The 13,309-nt window shown below is 41.7% G+C and overlaps 1 protein-coding gene across 1 annotated transcript in view; it reads left to right on the top strand.

The window, feature by feature from the left end:
* Nucleotides 1–13,309, top strand: part of mccc1 (methylcrotonyl-CoA carboxylase subunit) — a 74,069-nt gene that overhangs the window by 16,546 nt on the left and 44,214 nt on the right. Inside the window, exons 9-12 of the mRNA XM_070883436.1 lie at nt 3,057–3,138; nt 8,799–8,926; nt 10,598–10,781; nt 10,884–10,993. Coding sequence (XP_070739537.1) covers nt 3,057–3,138; nt 8,799–8,926; nt 10,598–10,781; nt 10,884–10,993 — 504 coding nt within the window. The remainder of the gene's footprint in view (nt 1–3,056; nt 3,139–8,798; nt 8,927–10,597; nt 10,782–10,883; nt 10,994–13,309) is intronic.

The following is a 13,309-nucleotide window of genomic DNA, read 5'->3' as shown; positions in this document are numbered from 1 at the left end:
GCCTCGGTTGTCTCAGCCCGGGAATGTAACCTCAGACGAGGTGTTTCAGTGGTGAGAGGTATAGACTGCATCTACAACCGCCACCCCCCCCCACCCCCCTCCCTGGAGTCAGCTGTGCCGTCAACTCCCCTTCAAATTCCTCCTCCTCCTCCTCCACATGATGGCCTGACATGGAGGCTTGATCCCAGGAATTCGGCGCCTGCGACTGGTCATCTGAAAGTAGAAAGCAACAGACGAGTGATTAGCAGCGGGGGAGGGGGCAGGGTGACATGAGGAAGGTCGCATAGCACTGGCTCATTTGAAGGATCGCTGCTACTCCATTATATGTAGACCAGAGACACTGCATCACATTGCCCCAACCCTAGTCCACAGACACTGCATCACATTGCCCAACCCTAGTTCACAGACACTGCATCACATTGCCCCAGCCCAGCCCAGAGAGTGTGCAGGACTTACCCTCAGGATACAAGCGGAGGTCAGCGCCACCACTGGCAGTTGCCCGACCTGTGATGCTGATGAGGCCTGCCACTCGCTCCTTCAGGTCCATAAGTGGCAGGGTCTGAGGTGGACAGCCACCTGTTCAGCGGTTGTAGAACTTCTTTGCCTGCAAAGATTAAAATGGGAATGGTTACCAGAGGGTTCATGTGCTCTTGTGGCACACACAGATAGCCACCAAAGCACTTAAACCATAATGTCTGAATGTACTTGAGTCCTCTGTTTAATGGCCTTGGAAGTTGCACGTGGTTCAGAAGTGCAGAAACATCTTACGAGATCTCAGAAAGCAATGTTAATAATGTGTAAAGAACATTCATGGAAGATACAGTGACACACTATGCCTACCTATTTGTCATGCATTTTAGGAGGCAACCCACAGAGTGCTCAGAGACAGTAACAGCAAGAGAACAAAAAGAGTGATAAAGGAGTGCATGAATAAAAATTGTACTCGCTCGAAAGATCATTGAACTTTTTCCGGCACTGTGTAGCTGTCCTTATCACAGTATCTGAGGCAGAGACTTCCTCAGCAATCTCCCTCCAGATTCTGTTAAAAATCACTGGCAGGGGTCTCGATCCACCCCTCTTGTGTAGCTCCTGCCATCTCCTCTCCACAGCCCCCACAAGAGCTTCGTTAGCCTCCTGTGTAAATCATCTGGCATGCTGCCTGGTGTCCTCCTCCTCCTCTCCTCCATCAAAATCAAATAATAAAATGGCTGATTCAGCCCTGGGTGTACTGTACATGAATGCAGCTGCGCCCTGCATTAGCGTTTGCGATTGGACAGCAGACCAGAAGCGTGGGGGGGGGGAATTCCCACATGCGCAGAACGGTCGATTATTTTTATGGTCAGAACTTTCAGCTCCAGCGCACAAATTCTGTCGTGCAACACCGGAGTTAACGCTAACCCCCGTCGTAAACTTTCATTTGGCGAAGTTGCGCGCTCTGGCACTAATGCTAACCCGGTGCTAAAATGTTGATTTCGCCGCGATTTCTGCCCGGAAGCGGGCGAAATCGCAAAAAGCTGAAAATCCAGCCCAAAGACTTTATTTAGCATGTTTTTAAGACTCTGCAATACAATTGTATTTTGTTCAACGTGGTTCTTTAAATAACAAATTCCATACATGATCCGGGTGAAGTTCAGTTGTACCAATCCACTCCTCTGGATTCTATAAGAAATCCTTTTGCTCCCATTCTATAGAATTCTGGAGCTAGATACAACCGTTAAGCATATCCAGTCTGCCACTGCTTATAGCTCGTGCTCGTGCAATTTTGCTTCTAAATGTGTTGAATGGTTTATCCTTCAAAGTGTTCCGTTTAAAGCCTGTTAATCTCCCTGTCCTTGACTATACCCAAGTTCTCCTGCACTAATCATATACATTGGAGTTGCTGCTGGAACTCAGTGCTCTATAATTCTGACCCACTTATACTTTTAGTCTAGGCCTCTGGATTACTAGTCCGGCAGCATAGCCACTACACTACCATACCTATGTCTGAACTTGGGTAAACTAAAACTTGCAGCAAAATATTTTTGTTTAGTTAAGCACTATAATTATTGTATAATTTCTGCACGATTCTCACATATGAATAACATGCTATGGAGTGATCAGAGTGTTGTGAAATGTGGGGTACATGTTTGCCAATAGTTGTCCATGCACTGAGTCACTTAGAGGAAACCAATTGCTGCCCTGCTGGAGGGTGGAGAAATGAGAGGCATAATTATCTTGGTCCACTTACTTACACCTCCCTGCAGCCAGTTAAAGAATGGTCTTAATGGAGGCTTGGGTTGGTCACCAATCTGCTCTCCTCTACCTGAAAAGATTGGGACAGGGAAGAAAAATATACCCTTAAAGGAGCCACACCCTCAAAAGAAAGTTTGTAAAGATTGAAAAAGTCAGTTCTCTAATGTGGTTTTAAGTATGTATGTTTTTTTATGGAAGTTTTGTACAGAAATTATTCTTGTAAAACTATTTATGCTCTATTGAGGTTCAAATGGCCCTTTATCTCAAAAATACTATTTTCTAAACTAGCTTAAAATAGTTAAAGGTTCTTTTAATTTAATCTCACAATGTTGGCATTGTTGGAAAGGCCAACTACTTGCACTTATAAGGTGGTGGTGGGCCGCCGTCTTGAACTGCTGAGTAGTTTGATCCAACATAGTGGCTTGCTAGGCCACTTCAGAGGGCAGTTAACAGTCAACTATGTTGGTGTGGGACTGGAGTCACATGTAGGCCAGGCAAGTTGACAATGGAAAATATTAGCGAACCAGTTGGGATTTTACGACAATCCGACAGCTTCATGGTCATTTACTGATGCCAACTTTTTATTTATTTCCAGATATCTTTTAAACTGAATTCAAATTCTCAAACTGGGATTTGAGCTCGTGTTCTGTGGATTATTAGTCTAGGCCCCTGGATTACTAGTCCAGTAGCATAGCCACTGCACTACTGTACCTACGTCTGAACTTTGGTAAACTAAAACTTGCAGCAAAATGTTTTTGTTCAGTTAAGCATCATGTGAATACAAAATGTAAATTTTTCTTGCATTTGCTGCTTTGTAATTGTAGCCTGGAATTAGTCCTGAGGTGAGAAGACGACTTGGCGAAGCTGCAGTCCGAGCTGCTAAAGCTGTTCATTATGTAGGAGCTGGTAAGTAAACACTCACTGTTACAATAAGGATCAGCCTCTCGCTGATTGAAAGAAGACTAGAGTCTACTGGGATGCCATTGAGAGACAAGAGGATGGTGTAGGCAGCCTGCTCCCCAAACATTGCTGATGCCATGCTGGGCCAGCTGCCCAGAGGCATGCAAAAGTGATCCAGTGGAAAATTCTAACCGGATGTTTTTCTGTTTACAGGAGTGCAGTTGCAAATAGGATCTGAGCAAAGAGAGAAACGTGATGACAACAACAACTTACAGAATTTATATAGCGCCTTTAACGTAGTAAAATATTTCAAGGCGCTAAAGGACATAAGGACAGATGACCAAAAGCTTGGTCAAAGGGATAGGTTTAAAATTGTGTGTTAAAGGAGGCGAGTGAGGCGGAGAGGTTTAGGGAAGTAATTCCAGAGCGTAGGGGTTAGGCAGCTGAAGGCCGGGCTGCCAATGGATAAGCGTTTAAAATCGGGGATGTGCAAGAGGCAAGAATCGGTGGAGCGCAGAGATCTTGGAGGATTGTAGGGCTGGAGGAGGTTATAGAGATGGGGAGGGAGAAGACCATAAAGGGATTTGAAAACTAGGATGAGAATTTTAAAATTGAGGCGTTGCCGATCCAAGAGCCAATGTCGGTCAGCAAGCACAGGGGTGATGGGTGAATGGGATTTGGTGCGAATTAGGATATAGCCAGCAGTGTTTTGGATGAGCTCAAGTTTACGGCGAGTGGAAGGTAACAGACCAGCCAGGAGAGCGTTGGAAGTCAAGTCTAGCAGTAACAAAGATGATTTCAGCAGCGGATGAGCTGAGGTGTTGAAGAGTTGGGCATTGTTAGAGGTAGAAGTAGGTGGTCTTGGTGATGGCGTGGATATGTGGTCTGAAGCTCGTCTCGGGGTAAAATACGCTTTGGTCTTCCCTATGTTTAGTTGGAGAAAATTTCTGCTCATCCGGTACTAGATGTTGGACAAGCGGTGCGAGAAATTAGAGGCAGTTGAGTAGTCGAGAGGTGGTGCTGAGCTGGGTGTCATCAACGTACATATGGACCCTGATGTTTTTTTCAACTGATGTCAAGGGACAGCATGTAGATGAGAAATAGGAGGGAGCCAAAGTTAGATCCTTGGGGCACTCGAGAGATAATGGTGTGGGAAGAGAAGCCATTGCAGGTGAATCTCTGGCTACGACACGATAGGTAAGAATGGAATCAGGAGAGTGTAGTCTCACCCAGCTGGACGACCGAGGAAAGATGGTGGAGGAGGATAGTATGGCCAATCATGTCAAAAGCTGTAGACAGTATGAGGAGGGGTAGTTTACTGCGGTCACAGTCATATAGGATGTAATTTGTGACTTTGATAAGAGCCCTTTCAGTACCATGGCCAGGGTGGAAACCTAATTGGAAGGATCCAAACATAGAGTTCTTGGAAAAGTGGGCATGGATTTGGGAAGCGACAACTCATTCAAGGACTTTGGAGAGAGAAGAGAGGTTGGAGATGGGACAGTATTTTGCAAGAACAGAGGGGTCAAGGCAGGGTTTTTTGTGGAGCGGGGTGTTGGTGGCAGATTTGAAGTGGGGGAGGACAGTATCTGAGGAGAGAGAACTGTTAACAATATCAGCTAACATGGGGGCCAGGAAGGGAAGTTGGGTGGTCAGCAGTTTAATGGGAATAGGTTTGAGGGAGCAGGAGGTGCATCTCACGAACAATATGCGCTCAGAGAGGGCATATGGGGAGATAGGAGAGAAATGAGAGAAAGATGCGAGTTCAGGGCTAGAGCAGGGGAGAACATTAAGGTAAATTTGGCCCGGTGGGGGAAGGAAGGAAAGCAGCAGAACGGATGGTCTCAATCTTATTTACAAAGCAGTCCATGAGCTCTTTGCACTTCTTGTTGGAGGTGAGGGTTAAGAAGGCAGGGGAGATGGGTTTAAGAAGACAGTTTGTAGTGTCTTCTTTGCATTTCAGGATGGTGAGCAGTTTTGGCAGAGTAGAGTCGGATCTGATAGTGTTTTGTGTTTCAGCTAATCTGGTGATGAATGACTAAACCAGTTGTCTGTCATAAATTTGCAAATCTGCGTCCCTTGGACTTAAGGGAGCGGAGATGAGGACCATAACCGGAGGAAGGACCAGGGTGAGGGAGTGAGGAACATGACTGGAGGGCAGAATCTGCATGGCACCACTCTAGTGCTATGTATTTGTGTTTCAATGTGCTCTGTTGCTTGGGCTTTCAATAAAACAAGATTATGAATAATGCCAGGATACCAATACTGGCCTCATGTCACCCTCTCCATCACCAAGGCCACCTACTTCCACTTCCGTAACATCCTTCTCCGCCAGTACCTCAGCTGAAATACTCAACTATGCCTTTTATTATCTCCAGACTCGAGTATTCCCATACTCTCTTGGCTGGCTTCCCAACATCCACCCTCCATAAACTTCAACTCATCCAAAGCTCTGCTGCCCATATCCTAACTCGCACCAAGTTCCATTCAACCGTGCTAGCTGACTTACATTGGCTCCTGGCCCTGCAATGCCTTGAATGTAAAATTCTCATCCTTGTGTTCAAATCCCTCCATGGCCTTGCCCCTCCCTATCTCTGGAATCTCCTCCAGCCCGATAACCGTCTTAGATCTCTGTTCCTCCAATTCTGGCCACTTGCGCATCTCCAATTTCCATTGCTCCACCATTGGCAGCCATGCCTTCAGCTGTCTAGATCCTAACTTCTGGATTTCCCTCCCTAAACCTCTCCACCTCTATACCACTCTTCCTTTGAGACGCTCCTTAAAATCTACCTTTTTGACCAAGCTTTTGATTCCCTGTCCTGATTTCTCTTTATGCGGCTTGGTGTCAAGTTTTGTTAACACTCCTGTGAAGTGCCTTGCAATATTTTACTACCTTAAAGATGCTATATAAATGCAAGTTGTTGTTGTCACGTGCATATTTGTATCAGGATGATAGTAAAATGAACGGCTTGGTATATAAACTTTGCTATGGAATTCCCTATTGTCGTTCTGATTGTGCAGTCAGTATAGCTTCCATGGCGGTATACAAATACCATAAACGGGAGCATCTGATTCAGAGTTTGAGGAAGATCAATAATTCACAGATCCAGCCTGGAAAGCTGGTGAACTGTATGAGTTTAAATATCAGTAACTAGCTCCTTTTTAAAAAAAAAAAATCATGTTAAGTAAAAAGATAAGTTTGCCACAAATATCTTTTCATTAATGAGATATTTTAAGTTAATACTTTACTCTATATATAGCCCAATTTATCCAAGAATTGGAATATTGTTTCCATATCTTGGGAGGTTCTTCTAGCACTTTTCTTGCACTCCTGGACAGGATACATGAAAAACCTGGTCTTCCGATGGGCAGTTCCGCGCTTCCGACATCCAAAGTTCTGTCTCCATCAAAAGTGTCATTTTTTTAATCAATACTGCTATGGTTAGTGCTCTCTGAACTTTCCTCCCTTGCCCATATACATTCCAAATACATTATCAGATATGCATTTCTTCCTTGTGTCCCTAGTCAGTTGAAATCAAGATTCAGCACACAGTCTTCTACTCTAGCTCATTCTTTCCCAAGATCTCAAAACTGGAGCCCTTACTTCCCTCAGTCTTTCCTTTCTTTTAGAATCATCAGGCTTTTTAAAGCTCTACGGATTACATCACGTAAGCACTAATTCCTAATGTATTTCATTTTCTCCCTTACTCTTTTCAGAATTAAGTACATTTGTGTTGTGCATAGTGGTCTTACCTTGATTTCTCAATAATTTTTTAAAAGTTAATAGCAAGTCCCATCAGCATAAACCATTTAACTGCAGTGAGAATATTTTATAATGTACATTGTTTCCACTTTTGTAATTCTTTCTGTGCATGTAAGAAATCGGTCAACAGCAAACGAGAATCAGAATGGTAGTCACACAAGATTAGACGACATGGATCATTTATAAGAATGATAATTTTTAAAGCTTGTAAAATGAATGGACTCTTGTAGATTTGAACGATTTTACCTGTATCAATACTAATCGTTAATTGGAACTGAAGTAAACTATTTCTGAAGGTGAATTTATGCTGATTTTAGAATGGAGAAATGCAGAAATTAATTGTTCTCTGGAAATTTAAAGAAATTCAAAATCTGTCTCCAATCTCTTCTCTGATCCTTTCCCTCCCTATTTCAGAAATAGCGGCAGTACAGGTACAACGTCTCAAATCCGGCTGTCCGAAAATCGGACATTTTTGAGAAAATCCCATTTGATAATCAGTAAAATAAAATCCGGAATTATTGTCCAAAAACCGGCAGGCCGGACTAGCTATCGGCTTCACCGTTATGTTTTAAATGGCATGCGATCAGTCCGAGCCTTGCCGAGTGACCCTCGACCTGACCACACCACCATTAGAACTTTGTATGTCTCGGTAGTATACGTACGCTCTTGATTTTCTTGTCCAAACTCCAGAAATAACCGAAAATCGGCACAGTCTCGGTCCCGAGGTTGTCGGATTTGAGATGTTATACCTGTAGTACTGAAAATTGAAACTTTTTCTGCAGTCTCAAAATATATGAACATGGTGGCCTTGCTGTGACTGGCTTCACAGTTAGGTTTGCATTAATGGTGACTGAAATTGGCCATTGTCAATAAAAATGTGACCTGTGAAATGTTTTTAATATCAATTGGGCCAACTTATTTTAGTTTATAGCCTCATGATCCACTATAATTTTATTCGAAATGTACCATATGTTTTGATGAGATATGTACAGTGGCTACTTGCTGTGTCACTTCATGTACTGCACCCCCCCGATAGAATGTAATGTCTATGGCGTCCTGAGTAATTGCGAAATCATGCCAAATGCTCTCACTGTCTCACCCTTTGTGGATAGTTGACAACAAAAACATTTTGACCTTGGTCTGCTACACATATTTAATAACACCTCACAATCGGGGAGATTTCCTTACTTAAAGGGGAATGTAACTAAATGGGCAAGTACATCAGATGAGTGCCAGTTATATATAATTTTTGTTTAATTTGTTTTCTAATTAATCCCATTCATAGGTTCCTCCATGTAGACCTGCATTCATTAATTTCATCAATGTAATGGACAACCTGGGGTGATATTAGACATAGAGATACTCTTGGATGTATCTGCCCCCTATCATAGTGTGATTTGAACCATTGGAAGTCTTATTTTTTTCAATTTCTTCTTGAATATAACATTCCCATACTTTTGAATTACTTTAAATTGTATTTTGTAGCTGTATTTGTATTGCATTCTTTAAATAATAACCTAATTTATTCCACAAGTGTTTTTTTAAATATCTTGTAACTGACTTTCTCAGCAATATTTCCTTCAATTTGACTATTTTCCAAACCTTGTTTTACAACAGTTATTCAGGTTACCTCGATCATTTCTACAAATAGACTATGTTATACTTGTGGGAAATAATAGATTACTGCCATCTTCATGTGAATCTGAATCAAAATAAAATAAAGATGCAATGTCATTTCACATGTTGCATATGAATTGTTTTAGGAAATATTGTGCTGACCAGAATGATGAATAATGTGTTAGTCATGACTCTATACTGTAAGTATTAATAGTGGCCAAAATCAAATAGTGATTTGCATTGAAAAGCTCCAAATTTGCAATCTAACCATTGTTTTGGTTTTCAGGGACAGTGGAATTTATCATGGACTCTCAACATAATTTTTATTTCATGGAAATGAACACGAGACTGCAAGTGGAGCACCCGGTCACGGAGATGATAACAGGAACTGATCTTGTTGAATGGCAGCTTCGGGTGGGTGAGAACAGTTGTTTCCCGTGGTTTACATTCTATTAGGCTTAAATGTGTAGGTCAAGACTACAGTAAAGCTGAGGGAAATAGTAGATAAATGTTTTGGTCTCAAACCACAGCTACGTTAATCTGCCTGAACATGTTCTAAAGGTTTCCAATTTCATTTGGTTGTTTTATAGTTAAAGGGCATTGTCCTTTCAGTGTAGTATCATGCAAGATTCTTTGACGTTTTAATCAGCTGTGGTCACGGTGGTATCAAGTGCTCAAATATGTCACAACACCTTGAAAGTCTGCACTTGAAAGGAAAAAAATACGAGCTAAGTAGGAAAACTGTGTGCATGTGCTGTAGCAAGTCGCAGCATTCGTATCTTTCCAGGAGCCATTTCAGTAAAGTGTGTCACAGTAGCTGATAAGGAAATGCATCCACTGCAGGTTGCTGCAAAACAAACTTTTTTTCTTACCATTTTCACACCAATCTCCATCACAAAGCTTTACAATCCAGAACATTGCAAGTGCAGTGATGACCTCTTGTGTTCATGTGTCTTGTGTTGCATTTTCTAACTGCTATGAAGTTTTGCATCTATTCCAAATAAAAATATTTTTAACTGTAACAAATAAAATTTCCATGTGAATAGATGCACACTATGTAATTATTTGTACATTGTGTAATAAATTGTGAAGTAGCAAGTTCTGTATACCATTTTTTTTTAAAGCCAAAAGACCATCGGTGTTTAATTGTTTCACCCCACTTTAAAGGTGATTACCTGTATTAAATAAATGTAAAATAATTAAATGAATCCAACCTTGTAACAGTGGTGTAAATAGAATACAAAGTCAAGATTATTACAAAAATGGGTTTATCACACTGCTAAGAGAACTCCCTACACTGGGATAAAACTTGTGCCCTTTGTGTTGTAATGTCGATGATTTTAATTTTCACTTTTAGATGCACGATCGAATTTAATTAACTAAATTTCGAGGCTTGGATCTTGGAGAAAAGATCTTGGACATAAGCTAAAATTTTGTACTGAAATTAATTTATGACACCTTTATGTAGGAATGAGGATATTTGCTAGTGACAGTTGCTTGTCTTGCAATAGTGAGAGCTCTGGCAGTCTCTCACGAGTCTTTATTATTATTTGTCCTTGGGATGTGTAGTTGCCAGGGAAGGTGAGGGTGACTCTTCTTCAGAACAATTGTTTTTACAACCGGGTAGTTTGATGGGCCACTTCAGAAGACATTGAGAGTGTATGGAATTGGAGTCACCTGTAGGCCAGACCAGGTAAGGGTGGCACATTCCTTTCCCTGAAGGACATTTGTGAAGCAGTTGGATTTTTAACAATGAATTTGCAGTTTTCACAAATTACCACATTCAATTGACTTTCACACTTGCCATGGATTTGAACACATGACCTCTAGATTTCTAGTCAGTACTATAACCGCTATACCACTGTACCCTCGAAGGAATGTTGGTGAGTGAAAGAAAACATAGTAAGGAATTAATTCTGTGGGGACACGGTCAATCTTTAATGTGTGCATCAAGTCATACAGAAGCACTGCATGCTGCCAGAGCGTTTTATTTTATGTGTATGAGCTGGGAGTCCCGTGAGTAGTGAAATGACTAATCGTGCCTATGGAATGAAAACACATTGATGTTTTTTCTTTCAACTTCAGGTTGCTGCTGGAGAGAAGCTTCCTATGACACAGGAAGAACTCTCTGTCACAGGCCATGCATTTGAAGCAAGAATTTATGCAGAAGATCCAAGTAATAACTTTATGCCAGGAGCAGGGCCCTTGCTGCATTTGTCAACACCTGTACCAGATGCTTTTACCAGAATTGAGACTGGAGTCCGGCAAGGTATTGGAGTTATGCCAGATAATAAAAGCTTTTTAAGTTCATTTTTAAATAACTTTTTTTCTCTAAAAGTACACATTCATATCTTTGCATCATTTTTTTCAGGTGATGAAGTCTCTGCACATTATGACCCAATGATTGCTAAACTGGTGGTTTGGGGAGATGACCGCACAGCGGCACTCCATAAATTAAAATATTGCTTGCGTCAGTACAGTGTAAGTATTCAGATGATTTTTAAAAACTGGTTTTGTTTTGTATGATCAATCAGTGCTGAAGAAATGTCAGAATGTTGTATGTAGGTTACATAGTTATTGATACATTTTAGTACACTTCCACTTAAGGAAGGTAATCTGCTGTGAAGAGCCATAAATACAAACACATTTGTTTACTTTGGGGTTTTAAAAGTAGCAATAGAAATAACTTTGGTAATAATCCAGATAAATGCATCTCTTTGTAATAATTTTTTACTAATTAGTTACCACTTTTTCCCCCCTCCTTGCTCAATAGCAGCAACTCATGGTAGGGCATGATCCCTGAAGTATGGCCGTCTATACTGCCAGAAAGTACACAACAATATTCCAAAGAATGATTAGGGCCAGTGTGATGCAGATTTTGGCAACCACACATTTCCACTTATTACATGAAGGTATGAAAGAGAGACCAGTGTGCTGGTAACTAGTTTTATTTCCCAAGTTTCTTGAACATGTGCCTAATTTGCTAAATTCTGCCATGTGAAATAGACTTGATTTATTTAACTTTTCTAATGCCTCTGAATATTAAATCATGGTTAAAAATAATTAAATGAATTAATTGTTTAATTCACCTTTTTTACTGATGTACATATTGGTGCTGTTCTACATTCTTTGCAAAATCAGTGTTCTTCACAGATGAAGAATTTCAGAAAGAACAATGTACCTATGTTACAAAATACAAAGTTGGACTGCTTTTGTGACTTCAGGAATGTATTGCAGAATAGTTGCCCGTTTGATAATTCCAAATCAGCATCATTTGTATAGTGTGTTATTACTGACAGTTTGCCATTAGAGAACATCTGATGAGTTGACAACTAGTGGGATATTTATATTATTCAGCTGGAGGATTTTTACTTGATCGATTTAAGCAAAAATGCTTTTGTGTAAGTGGAACCATTGATGTCGATTAGACAAGTAAAGGTCTTGGGAGAAAGTGTTTATTTGGGAAAGTGTATGTAAGCGTAATAGATGCCGAGAAAGTTGACTGGGAACTCATAAATAGACATGGAAAGAAAGTTTTTCAAAATTGATGGAGTAACTGAATTAGGAGGAAGGGAAATTTTCTAGTCACAGGGCTCAATTTTCCCGGGTCATTTGCGCCATTTCTTTGGCGCGCACCGTTTTGTCTGGCGTAATTACTTAATTCAAAGTTTCCCCCTGGAATCTGTGCTGGCGTAACTGCTTTAGTTACGATTTTTCTACGTTTTTTTTTAATGTCATGTCTGCGCCAGTTTTCAGCATTTTTCGCAGTTTGCCCAAAAATTTTTTATCCTAGGTCGACGTATCTGGCCACTCCCGAAAAACCTTCTGGCGAGTTAACAGAAAGCAGTGCACATTGAAAAATCGGTGTTGAAAGACGCCATTGTTTTTCATCGAAGTTTTTAGAGGGAGTCTCTAACATTTGAAATATCCATGATAAAGTTCAACTTTTTTTACCTTTTCAAAGAAGTACATGGAAGTTTCTTGGATTTCTGAAGTTTTCATTTTTTTGTTACTCATACGCCACCACCGAGCGTCATCAAGCAGGGCTGGAGGGGGGGTCGTAGCATTGGCCTTCAGAATCGGCCCCGCGCCAGGACACGGGGGGGCTCAGCTGGAAAACAAGCGTGGGGGGTAGAGGAGTGGGGGGGGGGGGGAAAAAGAGGTGGCGATCGGAAGGCTTCTGCACTGAGCCTGGGGAGGGAGGTGCTGATCGGAAGGCTTTTGCACTGAGCCCGGGGAGGGAGGTGCCGATCAGAAGACTGCTGCACTAGGCACAAGACTGCAATGAGTTTGGGGTAAGGGGTGGGGGGAGCAGGGGAGAAGTCACAAGACTGCAGTTAGTTGGGGAGGGGGGAGAGAGAGGAGATCACATGACCTGGGTGTAGTCCATCCATACAGACCTTGGGGAAAGAGCACAAAGAACCTGTTCTGCCTGCCTTCCTGCCATTTTGAGCTTCTTGCAAAGGTAAAATATAACTGGGGGCAATACTGACAATACCATACCTTGTGCGAGCCTTCTGCATGATGGTGCAACATAGGAGACAATTGATTCAACATCATCGCATGAGGAACATCAGAGCCCATAGGGTGCTGGTCAGGAGGTCTTTCCTATGTCGGGTATATCGAGACAGGCATTTGTACCTGCACCTGAGTGATGCAGACTGTGTCAGAAGGTTGCATTCCTGCAAAGAAGTTGTAACTGAGATCTGAGTTGGTGAAAGCAGACCTGCAACCTAGAAGCGGCAGGAGGACTGCTTTGTCAGTTGAAGTAAAGGTTACAGCTGCACTTTCATTCTA

This window comes from Pristiophorus japonicus, chromosome 6 (genome assembly GCF_044704955.1).
Source record: "Pristiophorus japonicus isolate sPriJap1 chromosome 6, sPriJap1.hap1, whole genome shotgun sequence".
NCBI lineage: Eukaryota > Metazoa > Chordata > Chondrichthyes > Pristiophoridae > Pristiophorus > Pristiophorus japonicus.
This window is presented reverse-complemented; position numbering and strand designations above follow the sequence as displayed.